Raw genomic sequence first — 16,027 nt, 5'->3', positions numbered from 1 at the left:
GAGCACCCCAAAGGCAGCTTCAAGGAGTTCCCTGGCATGGCACTTCTTCAAACAATGTGCTGACGACAAGACCCGAGTGGTTTGCACGCTGTGCCATCAGAGCCTGAAGCGAGGCATTAACGTTCTGAACCTTAACACAACCTGCATGACCAGGCACCTGCATGCAAAGCATGAACTGCAGTGGAGTAAACACCTTAAAAACAAGGAAGTCACTCAGGCTCCCCCTGCTACCTCTTCTGCTGCTGCCGCCTCGGCCTCTTCTGCTGCTGCCGCCGCCTCGGCCTCTTCCTCCGCCTCTGGAGGAACGTTGGCACCTGCCGCCCAGCAAACATGGGATGTACCACCAACACCACCACCTGCGTCACCAAGCATCTCAACCATGTCACACGGCAGCGTTCAGCTCTCCATCTCACAAACATTTGAGAGAAAGCGTAAATTCCCACCTAGCCACCCTCGATCCCTGGCCCTGAATGCCAGCATTTCTAAACTACTAGCCTATGAAATGCTGTCATTTAGGCTGGTGGACACAGACAGCTTCAAACAGCTCATGTCGCTTGCTGTTCCACAGTATGTTGTTCCCAGCCGACACTACTTCTCCAAGAGAGCCGTGCCTTACCTGCACAACCAAGTATCCGATAAAATCAAGTGTGCACTGCGCAACGCCATCTGTGGCAAGGTCCACCTAACCACAGATACGTGGACCAGTAAGCACGGACAGGGACGCTATATCTCCCTAACTGCACACTGGGTAAATGTAGTGGCGGCTGGGCCCCAGGCGGAGAGCTGTTTGGAGCACGACCTTCCGCCGCCAAGGATCGCAGGGCAACATTCTTTGCCTCCTGTCTCCTCCTCCTCCTACTCAGCTTCCTCCTCCTCTTCTTCCACCTGCTCATCCAGTCAGCCACACACCTTCACCACCAACTTCAGCACAGCCCGGGGTAAACGTCAGCAGGCCGTTCTGAAACTCATATGTTTGGGGGACAGGCCCCACACCGCACAGGAGTTGTGGCGGGGTATAGAACAACAGACCGACGAGTGGTTGCTGCCGGTGAGCCTCAAGCCCGGCCTGGTGGTGTGCGATAATGGGCGAAATCTCGTTGCAGCTCTGGGACTAGCCGATTTGACGCACATCCCTTGCCTGGCGCATGTGCTGAATTTGGTGGTGCAGAAGTTCATTCGCAACTACCCCGACATGTCAGAGCTGCTGCATAAAGTGCGGGCCGTCTGTTCGCGCTTCCGGCGTTCACATCCTGCCGCTGCTCGCCTGTCTGCGCTACAGCGTAACTTCGGCCTTCCCGCTCACCGCCTCATATGCGACGTGCCCACCAGGTGGAACTCCACATTGCACATGCTGGACAGACTGTGCGAGCAGCAGCAGGCCATAGTGGAGTTTCAGCTGCACCACGCATGGGTCAGTCGCACTGCGGAACAGCACCACTTCACCACCAATGACTGGGCTTCCATGCGAGACCTGTGTGCCCTGTTGCGCTGTTTCGAGTACTCCACCAACATGGCCAGTGGCGATGACGCCGTTATCAGCGTTACAATACCACTTCTATGTCTGCTTGAGAAAACACTTAGGGCGATGATGGAAGAGGAGGTGGCCCAGGAGGAGGAGAAGGAGGAAGAGGGGTAATTTTGAGCACTTTCAGGCCAGTTTCTTTGAAGTGACTCAGAGGGAGGTTTTTTGCAACAGCAGAAGCCAGGTACAAATGTGGCCAGACAGGGCCCACTACTGGAGGACGAGGAGGACGAGGATGAGGAGGAGGTGGAGGAGGATGAGGATGAAGCATGTTCACAGCAGGGTGGCACCCAACGCAGCTCGGGCCCATCACTGGTGCGTGGCTGGGGGGAAACGCAGGACGATGATGATACGCCTCCCACAGAGGACAGCTTGTCCTTACCTCTGGGCAGCCTGGCACACATGAGCGACTACATGCTGCAGTGCCTGCGCAACGACAGCAGAGTTGCCCACATTTTAACGTGTGCGAACTACTGGGTTGCCACCCTGCTGGATCCACGATACAAAGACAATGTGCTCACCTTACTTCCTGCACTGGAGCGTGATAGGAAGATGCGCGAGTACAAGCGCACGTTGGTAGACGCGTTACTGCGAGCATTCCAAAAATGTCACAGGGGAACAAGTGGAAGCCCAAGGCGAAGGCAGAGGAGGAGCAAGAGGTCGCCAACGCAGCTGTATCACGGCCAGCTCCTCTGAGGGCAGGGTTAGCATGGCAGAGATGTGAAAAAGTTTTGTCACCACGCCACAGCTAACTGCACCACCACCTGATACGGAACGTGTTAGCAGGGGGCAACATTTCACTAACATGGTGGAACAGTACCTGTGCACACCCCTCCACGTACTGACTGATGGTTCGGCCCCATTCAACTTCTGGGTCTCCAAATTGTCCACGTGGCCAGAGCTAGCCTTTTATGCCTTGGAGGTGCTGGCCTGCCCGGCGGCCAGCGTTTTGTCTGAACGTGTATTCAGCACGGCAGGGGGCGTCATTACAGACAAACGCAGCCGCCTGTCTACAGCCAATGTGGACAAGCTGACGTTCATAAAAATGAACCAGGCATGGATCCCACAGGAACTGTCCATCCCTTGTGCAGATTAGATATTAACTACCTCCCCTTAACCATATATTATTGTACTCCAGGGCACTTCCTCATTCAATCCTATTTTTATTTTCATTTTACCATTATATTGCGGGGCAACCCAAAGTTGAATGAACCTCTCCTCTGTCTGGGTGCCGGGGCCTAAAAATATCTGACAGTGGCCTGTTCCAGTGGTGGGTGACATGAAGCCTGATTCTCTGCTATGACATGAAGACTGATTCTCTGCTGACATGAAGCCAGATTCTCTGCTATGGGACCTCTCTCCTCTGCCTGGGGGCCTGGGCCTAAATATGTGACAATGGACTGTTCCAGTGGTGGGTGATGTGAAGCCTGATTCTCTGCTATGACATGAAGACTGATTCTCTGCTGACATGAAGCCTGAATCTCTATTATGGGACCTCTCTCCTCTGTCTGGGTGCCGGGGCCTAAAAATATCTGACAGTGGCCTGTTTCAGTGGTGGGTGACATACAGCTTGATTCTCTGCTATGACATGAAGACTGATTCTCTGCTGAGTCGCTGACATGAAGCCAGATTCTATGTTATGGGACCTCTCTCCTCTGTCTGGGTGCCGGGGCCTAAATTATATGACAATGGACTGTTCCAATGTTGGGTGACGTGAAGCATGATTCTCTGCTATGACATGAAGACTGATTCTCTGCTGACATGAAGCCAGATTCTATGTTATGGGACCTCTCTCCTCTGCCTGGGTGCCGGGGCCTAAACATATCTGACAGTTGCCTGTTCCAGTGGTGGGTGACATGAAGCCTGATTCTCTGCTATGACATGAAGACTGATTCTCTGCTGACATGAAGCCTGAATCTCTGTTATGGGACCTCTCTCCTCTGTCTGGGTGCCGGGGCCTAAAAATTTCTGACAGTGGCCTGTTCCAGTGGTGGGTGACATGAAGCCTGATTCTCTGCTATGACATGAAGACTGATTCTCTGCTGACATGAAGCCTGAATCTCTGTTTTGGGACCTCTCTCCTCTGTCTGGGTGCCGGGGCCTAAAAATATCTGACAGTGGCCTGTTCCAGTGGTGGGTGACATGAAGCCTGATTCTCTGTTATGGGACCTCTCTCCTCTGTCTGGGTGCGCGGGCCTAAAAATATCTGACAGTGGCCTGTTCCAGTGGTGGGTGACATAAAGCCTGATTCTCTGCTATGACATGAAGACTGATTCTCTGCTGAGTCGCTGACATGAAGCCAGATTCTATGTTATGGGACCTCTCTCCTCTGTCTGGGTGCCGGGGCCTAAATTATATGACAATGGACTGTTCCAATGTTGGGTGACGTGAAGCATGATTCTCTGCTATGACATGAAGACTGATTCTCTGCTGACATGAAGCTAGATTCTATGTTATGGGACCTCTCTCCTCTGCCTGGGTGCCGGGGCCTAAATATCTGACAATGGACTGTTCCAGTGGTGGGTGACGTGAAGCATGATTCTCTGCTATGACATGAAGACTGATTCTCTGCTGACATGAAGCCTGATTCTCTGCTATGGGACCTCTCTCCAATTGATATTGGTTAATTTTTATTTATTTTATTTTTATTTTAATTCATTTCCCTATCCACATTTGTTTGCAGGGGATTTAACTACATTTTGCTGCCTTTTGCAGCCCTCTAGCCCTTTCCTGGGCTGTTTTACAGCCTTTTTAGTGCCAAAAAGTTCGGGTCCCCATTGACTTCAATGGGGTTCGGGTTCGGGACGAAGTTCGGGTCGGGTTCGGATCCCGAACCCGAACATTTCCCGGGAAGTTCGGCCGAACTTCTCGAACCCGAACATCCAGGTGTTCGCTCAACTCTAGTCATGTGCATGTAGCCTTAAACTGTGCTAGATCTATTATATTGGGTGATGCTGCATAATAAATCAGTTGCATCTTTTGACTGTCTAGTCTAGTTTACACCACCTATAAGTTGGCTTAGCTCTATTCCAATAACACACCAACAATAAATAAATTCATGCCCAAATTCCACTAAGCCATGCCCCTTGTTGGACTACACGTAAAAAGGTTAGAAATATGTCTAAAACCCTGGATCAACATCATGTACTCCAGTTTCTTGGCACAATAATGCCAAAATGTTGGCACATTTTCAATAGTAAATCTTCCCTGCTGGGATTTTTGCTTTTTGGAAGTCCTTCCTTTATATTTCCCATTCCTTTTGAATCCACTTTTTGCTTTGGTTCAAAAAACTGCAAGAAAAACTGCCACAAACACTGAGGCGTGTTTTAGCAGCAACTGTCTCAACCACATTGTTTTTCTGCAATTTTTCTTTCCTGTAGAGACGTCAAAACGCAAGAAAAAGCTCCAAGAGCTGCACCATGCTGCATTTTCAAAAGACATGAGAGACCCATTAAATGGCACCTAATTAACAAAAACACCTGTAGCAAAAAAAAATACTTGTGTGTCTTGCATTCCATATTTCCTAAAGACTTGCAGCTAGTATCTTGAGCTGATAATTTTACATAAAAAAAGCAGCATTGAAACACAAAGTGCACAAAATGTCACTAAAAACATGTGTGCATGCAGCCTAAGCAATATTTCTTGTATTTCCAATGAAATATTTGCGGAGCATCTTTTAATAGAACTTTGCATTGTACTGCTACTCCATTATTCTTCCTGGAAATACATGAATATACAGATGTAGTAGAGTTAACACACCTGCGTAACTAGATACATTAACTCAACTAGTTGTGTTAGGGTACTTTTACACTTGCGTTAAACTTTTCCGGTATTGAGTTCCGTCCTAGGGGCTCAATACCGGAAAAAAACTGATCAGCTTTAGGCCTCATGCACACGACCGTTGTTTGGGTCCGCATCCGAGCCGCCGTTTTGGCAGCTCGGATGCGGACCCATTCACTCCGTGTGCTGTCCGCATCCGTGGCTCCATTCCGCGGCCCCGTTAAAAAAATATAACATGTCTTATTCTTGTCCGCGCTTTGCGGACAAGAATAGGCAATATATTGCTGACGCCCGTTCCTTCCGCAAATTGCGGAAGGCAACACGGGCGGCTTCCGTTTTTTGCGGATCCGCGGTGATCTGAATAGAGAACAATACTTTCAGTATGCATCAGGATGTGTTCAGTTCAGTCACTGTACGGTTTTTGAACGGAGAAAATACCGCAGCATGCTGCAGTATTTTCTTCGTCCAAAATTCCAGAACACTTGCGGGAATTCCGGATCCGGCATTATTTTCTATTGAAATGCATTAATGCCGGATCCGTCCCCAAGTGTTACGGAAAAACAGATCCGGTTTTGCGGTCTGAGCATGCGCAGATCTTTAAAAATGTTAAAAAGATAAATACCGGATCCGTTTTTCAGGACAACAACTGGACAGACGGATCCGGTATTGCAATGCATTTGTGAGACGGATCCGGATCCATCTACAAATGGTGTCCGTTTGCATACAGATTGCCGGATCCGGCAGGCAGTTCCGGCAACGGAACTGCCTTCCGGAATCCAACAACACAAGTGTGAAAGTACACTTAGGCCTCTTTCACACGGGCGTTGCGGGAAAATGTGCGGGTGCGTTACGGGAACACCCGCAATACGGGAACACCCGCGAGTGCAAAACATTGTAATGCGTTTTGCACTCGCGTGAGAAAAATCGTGCATGCTTGGTACCCAAACCCGAACTTCTTCACAGAAGTTCGGGCTTGAGATCGGTGTTCTGTAGATTGTATTATTTCCCCTTATAACATAGTTATAAGGGAAAATAATTGCACTCTGAATACAGAATGCATAGTACAATAGTGCTGGAGGGGTTAAAAAAAAATAGAAAATAATTTAACTCACCTAACTGAACAGGACCTATGGTGAGCATTCACTACAGGTAAAGGACCTGTGGTGACGTCACTCCGGTCATCACATGATCCATCACCATGGTAAAAGATCATGTGATGGATCATGTGATGACCGGAGTGACGTCACCACAGGTCCTGTTCAGTAAAGGAGACAGAAGGAGATGCCGGCATCGCGATCAAGTGGACTAAGGTGAGTTAAATTATTTTTTTATTTTTTTTAACCCCTCCAGCGCTATTTTACTATGCATTCTGTATTCAGAATGCTATTATTTTCCCTTAAACCCTGTTATAAGGGAAAATAATAATGATTGGGTCTCCATCCCGATTGTCTCCTAGCAACCGTGCGTGAAAATCGCACCGCATCCGCACTTGCTTGCGGATGCTTGCGATTTTCACGCGACCCTATTCACTTCTATGGGGCCTGCGTTGCGTGAAAAACGCAGAATATAGAGCATGCTGCGATTTTCACGCAACTCACAAGTGATGCGTGAAAATCACCGCTCATGTGAACAGCCCCATAGAAATGAATGGGTCGGTATTCAGTGCGGGTGCAATGCATTCAACTTGCGCATCGCATCCGCGCGGAATACTCGCCCGTGTGAAAGGGGCCTTAAGCTGACATCTTCAATAGCTTTTCAATGACTTTTGTTACAGGATATCATGATGAGTTAAGAAATTTGAGTTCAGTGTTAACTTTACTACATCTGTAAGACATAGACCACTTGCAGTTACCTCGTCCCCTTATCAGTAGTGGGTCTTTATACAGCCTAAGGGCTCATGCACATGAACATATTTTTTTTCCTTGTCAATTCCGTTTTTTTGTGGCCCGTATGCGGAACCGTTCACTTCGGGGCCGCCAAAAAACAGAAATGACTCAATGTGCATTTAGTGTCCGTATGTCCACATGGCCATTCTGCAAAAAATTAGAACATGTCCTATTACGGACAAGGATTGGACTGTTCTATTAGGGCCATTCCACAAAATGCAGAATGCACATGGCCGGTATCCGTGTTTTGTGGATCTGCAATTTGCGGACCGCAAAACATCCAAAGGTCGTGTGCATGAGTTCTAACATTGTCCACTTTCACACGTAGTATTTGGTCAGTATTTTGCATCAGTATTTTTAAGCCATAACCAGGAATGAAACCTACAGAAGGTAAAGCGGCCATAGTCAGCACTAATTGAGCCCCATCGACAAGAGGAATGGTAACAACCACTCATTAACGTATATATATTTTACTGTTACTACCAACAAATTGCATTTTTGTATATCTGTATTTAGTATTTCAACTTCATATTTAGTCCTTTGGTTAATGGTTTATAGGTATAATTTGCTCATTAATAGCGCAATATACTCTGTAGCTCTGCTCATTAATGCATGTTAGCTAACTTTTTCAACATTCCTGTGAGTCCCCGCATTCTAGCATTTATGAACGGATTTGTCCACAATTTAAGTCATAATTAGAATAAAATATCACATCTCTCCAAACATTGGTCCTTCCCCAACTTCTTCCCAGCTTATTCCCAGCCACATGTCCAAAGCTTGTTTCCATCTCATGTGCACAAATAACCTCATTTTACAACCTCACCAGCTTTAACGTAGTCTTTATCATGCCCTATAGAATGCACACTGTCTATGCTAATTAAACTCTTGCATACACAAATTAATTTAATAAAAAAAAAAAGTTCTTGTTCCGTCCTCTCCAGAAATCTGGAATTCTGACCTCTCTAAGGCCTCTTTCACACGGGTGTTGCGGGAAAATGTGTGGGTGCGTTGCGGGAACACCCGCGATTTTTCCGCGCGAGTGCAAAACATTGTAATGCGTTTTGCACTCGCGTGAGAAAAATCACGCATGGTTGGTACCCGAACCCGAACTTCTTCACAGAAGTTCGGGCTTGGGATCGGTGTTGTGTAGATTTTATTATTTTCCCTTATAACATGGTTATAAGGGAAAATAATAGCATTCTGAATACAGAATGCTTAGTAGGTGATCAATTGAGGGTTAAAAAAATAAAATAAAATTAACTCACCTTCTCCTCTTGTTCGCGTAGTTCCCGGTCTCTTCTTTACTTCTTTAATGATGAGCTGTGGGCTAAAGGACCTTTGGTGACGTCAGATCACATGCTCCAATCACATGGTACATCACCGTGGTGATGGACCATGTGATTGGAGCATGTGATCTGACGTCACCACAGGTCCTAGCCGATAGTTCATCTTTTGAGAAGTAAAGAAGAGACCGGGAACTACGCGAACAAGAGGAGAAGGTGAGTTAATTTTTTTATTTTTTTTTAACCCTCAATTGATCACCTACTAAGCATTCTGTATTCAGAATGCTATTATTTTCCCTTATAACCATGTTATAAGGGAAAATAATACAGTGAATAGACTGTCACCTAGCAACCATGATTGAAAATCGCACCGCATCCGCACTTGCTTGCGGATGCTTGTGATTTTCACGCAACCCCATTCACTTCTATGGGGCCTGTGTTGCGTGGAAAACGCACAATATAGAGCATGCTGCGATTTTCACGCAACGCATAAGTGATGCGTGAAAATCACCGCTCATCTGAACAGCCCCATAGAAATGAATGGGTCGGTATTCAGTGCGGGTGCAATGCGTTCACCTCACGCATCGCATCCGCGCGGAATACTCGCCCGTGTAAAAGGGGCCTAATACTGCAGAAGTTTCTTCAATGTGGCCACACACCAAGGAATGATCATGATGAAGACGTTAGCATTCTCCTATTATACAAGTGATTCCTCTGTCACATTTTTTGCCTCCCAATCTGGGCATTTAAAAAAAAAAGATATTTCAGTTATTAAAACATTAATTTCTCCATGTCAATACATACATTGACGGCCATTCTCGTGTTGTGGTGAGAAGCAGACACGACTCAAATTGCTGTTATCTGTCTTGTTCTGGAACTGGGAGCATCTCAGGAACTCCGGCCAAGAGGAATTCACCATTTCCAACACCGGCCCACAACCATCTTGAGCAGCCTCACAAAATGATCTGCATGGTAGTAAGGGATAACTGGGGAGCAGAAGAAAGAGAAAGATTCTTCTTTAAATAAAATTATTTGTAAAGGAAAAAATAAATATAATTGGTTAAACCTCAGTCATTAAAGGTAATTACATACAGTAGGTAATAAATGTCTGATCCTTTGGGGCAGGGAACCACACAATCACTATAATGTGAGCCCCCATTTCTCTTCACTGCAGTTGTGTTTCTGTCAGTAGTGTAGACTTTGCATGGACATAAGCTCATTTGTGGCTTCTTTCAATCTCCTCCTTACTGCAGTAATGGTGTTTCAGGGGCCCTCTTCTAGAGAGCAGTGGGGCCCCCAACAATCAGACATTTATTATCTATCCAGTGAATAGGTCATAAGTTTTTCTTTTGGGAAAGCCCCTTTAGAAACATTCCTTGGCTTTATCCTTCATTCTAACAGTCTCACAAAATGGTTCTGACATTTTTCCGTAACCTTTCAAATTTTGGATATCAGGGTTAGTAACTATTGGATGTTTTAACCATGTAACGCATATAGGCTCTTTGGGGTCATTCACAAAAATAGCATAAAATAATTTGGTGTAAAAGTGTTCTAACACACATGGTCCACTTTCACATGATAGACCATGTGACACATGTAGACCATGTGACACATGTGGGCTGTATATGTCAGTTATTACCTAAGCACTATGGGGGTAATTTACAAACAGATATACACCAAATGGATGTCCTTTGGAGTTAGAATTATATATAGTAGTAGTAGTAGTAGTATATATAGTAGTAGTAGTGAAAATCCAATTGGGTTTTTGGGTGCTGCCGCCACCAAAGATATAAACTCTCATGATTGGACAATCCATTTTGTCACCAAATTCTGTCAGATATATTGAGCAGAAAAGGGATCAATATTGTAAAGGCCTATACAAATCACATTACAGATTCGTATATGAACATTATGGTAGCCATATTGTCTGAATGCTTTTGAGGTTAAAGCGAGTTGATTTGCATAGAATTGCAATGAAACTCAAGAATCTTTGTATAAACATTTTCAGGTCGTAAATTGGGGGGAAGTTAGGCAGATACCATTAAGATGTTTCATGCCTTTAGAGAGATTACAAGAATGAAACAATATAATTTTAATATTCATTGCACTATTCGTAGTAGCTATGATGTGATTGCATTGCAATATTATATGCTTTATCTTATAAGTTTATATTTTAGAAAACTGAAGTCAAGTATAATCCTGTAGTCTATATATCCATTGAGTATATAGTTAGGGAGGATACTGATGTATCTTATTAAGTGTGAAAGAATCACAGTTGGAGCTAATTACCTCAGGTCTAAAGAATGTGTAGATAAAGAGATTAAGTGTCTTGAGATAGAGTTTGTTTAAAACTTGTATATTTTATAGCAGACAAGATGTCTGACGGGTTGGTATACATCAGTGTCTTTTTTATATTATTTAAAGCTCTGTCTAAGATTTTGGTCAAAGGTAATCTTTTTGTAAAATTTAAATAAAATAGAAGAATTAAGTGCAATTACACAAATTGTTACATAGAACACTAGTGTCCCCTTGTGGTGGTGGTGGTGAGCAAGAGAGAAGTGGCAAATTGATGCACTATGATCTCATTAGTCACGTGGGAGGCCAAACCAAGCCCACCTTCCAGGGGGGGGGGATAAAAGTTAGCAGGAGACAGCAAGGGGGATCCATCAGATCAATCCAGGAAAGCCACAACAAGACAAAAAAGACACACACGAGAGAGGAGAGATCAGAAGGAAAATAGGATCTGATCTTACTTCACATTTGAACCTTGACGCTGATTTCTTCCAGACAGATTCTAGTATACATTTTGTCTGTATATTAGGCAACTGATTAGCCATAAACACATATATACTTTATTCAAATAGACAATATTGTTCTTTGTAGGATCTAGATTCATTTGAGATAATTGTAACTGCAGTATCAATTGTGCCTTTTTAATCTAGGGAGATAAATCTATACAATTGATATATCTACAATTGTGTTATCTCCAAAGAACTGCTTGTAGTTCTAGTCAGATGGTCTGATTGAATTGATATATATTACATAACATGGTGGAAGCTTAATTTGAATTGGATTGTAATCTAGAGTTATAACAAAACTCATGCATGATGAGATGAAGTCATCATGCACCATTAAATTTTGAATTAGGAAAATCTGTTCGCTGGGAGAAATCAAGTGAAAACTTTTCGTTTTCTGTTGTTTTCTGTTATTACTAAGATACCAGTTTAATTATTGATTATACCTATATCATATAGGTTATTTTGTCTTCTTGATTGCATATAATTAATTATTATTCTTGAATTGTCACCAATTTTATATTGTATTATATTTTTTTATTGCATTGAAATATTATTAATAAATATATTTTGTATACAACTGTCTTCCTTTTGTCTTCAAGACAGATAATGTGCAATCGTTAGCTCTTTTTTTTTATTTGTGGAAATAAGTCGGAATCTCCTCTATTATAAATTCTAGCTTGTTTTTCTAAATTAAACAGTTTTTCAGAGCAGTATAAACATTCTGACAATTCATGCCTTCCTTAGGTCCTAATAATAAATGTATATGCTATATATATATATATATATATATATATATATAGATATAGATATACAGTAGATATAGATATAGATAAAAATAAAATTATATATATAAATATATATATATATATATATATATTAGATCCAGAAAAAAGAGCGGCACTCCGGTAGGTAAAAGCAAGTGAACCCTTTATTCACCCAGGTGGTGCAACGTTTCGGCTCCAAGCATGAGCCTTCTTCGTGCACCCGTACCTCTCCCTTTGAGCCAGTGCCGCCATTTTTCTTCATATATATATATATATATATATATATATACACTATGTGCAGAATTATTAGGCAAATGAGTATTTTGACCACATCATCCTCTTTATGCATGTTGTCTTACTCCAAGCTGTATAGGCTCGAAAGCCTACTACCAATTAAGCATATTAGGTGATGTGCATCTCTGTAATGAGAAGGGGTGTGGTCTAATGACATCAACACCCTATATCAGGTGTGCATAATTATTAGGCAACTTCCTTTCCTTTGGCAAAATGGGTCAAAAGAAGGACTTGACAGGCTCAGAAAAGTCAAAAATAGTGAGATATCTTGCAGAGGGATGCAGCACTCTTAAAATTGCAAAGCTTCTGAAGCGTGATCATCGAACAATCAAGCATTTCATTCAAAATAGTCAACAGGGTCGCAAGAAGCGTGTGGAAAAACCAAGGCGCAAAATAACTGCCCATGAACTGAGAAAAGTCAAGCGTGCAGCTGCCAAGATGCCACTTGCCACCAGTTTGGCCATATTTCAGAGCTGCAACATCACTGGAGTGCCCAAAAGCACAAGGTGTGCAATACTCAGAGACATGGCCAAGGTAAGAAAGGCTGAAAGACGACCACCACTGAACAAGACACACAAGCTGAAACGTCAAGACTGGGCCAAGAAATATCTCAAGACTGATTTTTCTAAGGTTTTATGGACTGATGAAATGAGAGTGAGTCTTGATGGGCCAGATGGATGGGCCCGTGGCTGGATTGGTAAAGGGCAGAGAGCTCCAGTCCGACTCAGACGCCAGCAAGGTGGAGGTGGAGTACTGGTTTGGGCTGGTATCATCAAAGATGAGCTTGTGGGGCCTTTTCGGGTTGAGGATGGAGTCAAGCTCAACTCCCAGTCCTACTGCCAGTTTCTGGAAGACACCTTCTTTAAGCAGTGGTACAGGAAGAAGTCTGCATCCTTCAAGAAAAACATGATTTTCATGCAGGACAATGCTCCATCACACGCGTCCAATTACTCCACAGCGTGGCTGACAAGAAAGGGTATAAAAGAAGAAAATCTAATGACATGGCCTCCTTGTTCACCTGATCTGAACCCCATTGAGAACCTGTGGTCCATCATCAAATGTGAGATTTACAAGGAGGGAAAACAGTACACCTCTCTGAACAGTGTCTGGGAGGCTGTGGTTGCTGCTGCACGCAATGTTGATGGTGAACAGATCAAAACACTGACAGAATCCATGGATGGCAGGCTTTTGAGTGTCCTTGCAAAGAAAGGTGGCTATATTGGTCACTGATTTGTTTTTGTTTTGTTTTTGAATGTCAGAAATGTATATTTGTGAATGTTGAGATGATATATTGGTTTCACTGGTAAAAATAAATAATTGAAATGGGTATATATTTGTTTTTTGTTAAGTTGCCTAATAATTATGCACAGTAATAGTCACCTGCACACACAGATATCCCCCTAAAATAGCTAAAACTAAAAACAAACTAAAAACTACTTCCAAAAATATTCAGCTTTGATATTAATGAGTTTTTTGGGTTCATTGAGAACATGGTTGTTGTTCAATAATAAAATTAATCCTCAAAAATACAACTTGCCTAATAATTCTGCACTCCCTGTATATAATAAAAAAAAGACACCGCAGCACATCCGTAGGTGAAAAATGTGGATCTTTATTCACCCTTGCGACGTTTCAGTCCACTTGCTGGGACTATTATCAAGCCATATATATATATATATATGTATATATACACTGAGCAAAAATATAAATGCAACACTTTCAGTTTTGCTCCCATTTTGCATGAGTTGAACTCAAAGATCTGAAACATTTTCTACATACACAAAAGACCCATTACTCTCAAATATTGTTCACAAATCTGTCTAAATCTGTGTTAGTGAGCACTTTTCCGAGATAATCCATCCCACCTCACAGGTGTGGCATATCAAGGTGCAGATTAGACAGCATGAATATTGCACAGGTGTGCCTTAGACTGCCCACAATAAAAGGCCACTCTGAAATGTGCAGTTTGATCATACAGCACAATGCCACAGATGTCACAACGTTTGAGGGAGCATGCAGTTGGCATGCTGACTGTAGGGATGTCTACCAGAGCTGTTGCCTGTGCAATGAATGTTCATTTCTCTACCATAAGCCATCTCCAAAGGCGTTTCAGAGAATTTGGCAATACATCCAACCGGCCTCACAAACGCAGACCACGTGTAACCACACCAGCCCAGGACCTCCACATCCAGCATGTTCACATCCATGATCGTCTAAAACCAGCCACCCGGACAGCTGCAGCAACAATCGATTTGCATAACCAAAGAATTTCTTCACAAACTGACAGAAACCGTCTCAGGGAAGCTCATCTGCATGCTTGTCGTCCTCATCGGGGTCTGCACGTGACTGCGGTTCATCGTCGTAACCGACTTGAGTGGGCAAATGCTCACATTCGATGGCGTCTGGCATGTTAGAGAGGCGTTCTGTTCATGGATGAGTCCCGGTTTTCGCTGTTCAGGGCAGATGGCAGACAGTGTGTGGCGTCGTGTGGGTGAGCGGTTTGCTGACATCAACGTTGTGGATCGAGTGGCCCATGGTGGAGGTGCGGTTATGGTATGGGCAGGCGTATGTTATGGACAACGAACATAGGTGTATTTTATTGATGGTATTTTGAATGCACAGAGATACCGTGACGAGATCCTGAGGCCCATTGTTGTGCCATTCATCCCCGACCATCACCTCATGTTACAGCATGATAATGCACGGCCCCATATTGCAAGGATCTGTACACAATTGAAAAAAAAATTGAATATGTCCCATTCTTGTCCGTTTTAGGCATTGTTACAATGGATTCGCAAAAAAACTGATGGCATACGGATGTCATCCGTTTTTTTTTGCGGATCCGCAATTTGCGAATCGCAAAACACATACGGTCGTGTGCATGTAGCCTTAAGAGGTGAAACTAATATGTAAGATAGACTCATTACATGCAAAGTGAGATATTTCAAGCCTTTATTTGTTATAATTTGGATGATTATGGCTTACAGCTTATGAAACCCCCAAAGTCACAATCTCAGGCACACTTTGCTCAGGGGGTATGGATTTATTAGCTGACTACAGTGTGACACTTTGAGCCTAGAATATTGAACCTTTTCACAAAATTCTAATTTTAAGTTGCATTACTGAAATAAATAAAATTTTGCATGATATTCTAATTTTTGGAGTTTCACCTGTACATGATAAAATATATGGAATAACCATAACATTTGAACATTAGGGTTAAAGGTTATAAGAAAAAAAAATTGATGGAAAAAGATACAAAACATCCTGGATGATATGATAATAAATATATGGATGTACATGGCTACATTTATAAAATCATGGATCTGTGAGTTTCAAAGGTTCAAAGGTCAGAGATGACAATGGAAAATGGCAGCATGCCAGAAATGGTTACAGTGATGCAAAGATTATATTGTGTAACTTGGTTTGGTGAGTGGAATTATGCTATGACCATTGTATTATTTTGTTAGACAAAAAAATCCATCATCTGCTTTGTTTGAATTTTTCTTGACAAATGCTTTCTGAATAATTCCTGCTGCCAATGACTGATTACATTTTGATCTCTTGTTCAATTCAAAAGTGAAATTGTCAGTTACACAATGTACAGGATGATTCCTGTCCACCACTGCAGGGAGCCATGTGCTGCACATATGTGTGCAAAGTTTTTGATTTCTTCAAGCTGTCTTTAATTACCTTTGAC

General features: G+C 43.2%; 1 protein-coding gene across 1 annotated transcript in view; it reads right to left on the bottom strand.

The window, feature by feature from the left end:
• CORIN (corin, serine peptidase) overlaps positions 1 to 16,027 on the bottom strand; it is a 498,512-nt gene that overhangs the window by 171,463 nt on the left and 311,022 nt on the right. The window contains exon 5 of the mRNA XM_040418907.1: positions 9,276 to 9,457. Coding sequence (XP_040274841.1) covers positions 9,276 to 9,457 — 182 coding nt within the window. The remainder of the gene's footprint in view (positions 1 to 9,275; positions 9,458 to 16,027) is intronic.

Source organism: Bufo bufo, chromosome 2 (assembly GCF_905171765.1).
Source record: "Bufo bufo chromosome 2, aBufBuf1.1, whole genome shotgun sequence".
NCBI classification, from domain to species: Eukaryota; Metazoa; Chordata; class Amphibia; order Anura; family Bufonidae; genus Bufo; species Bufo bufo.
This window is presented reverse-complemented; position numbering and strand designations above follow the sequence as displayed.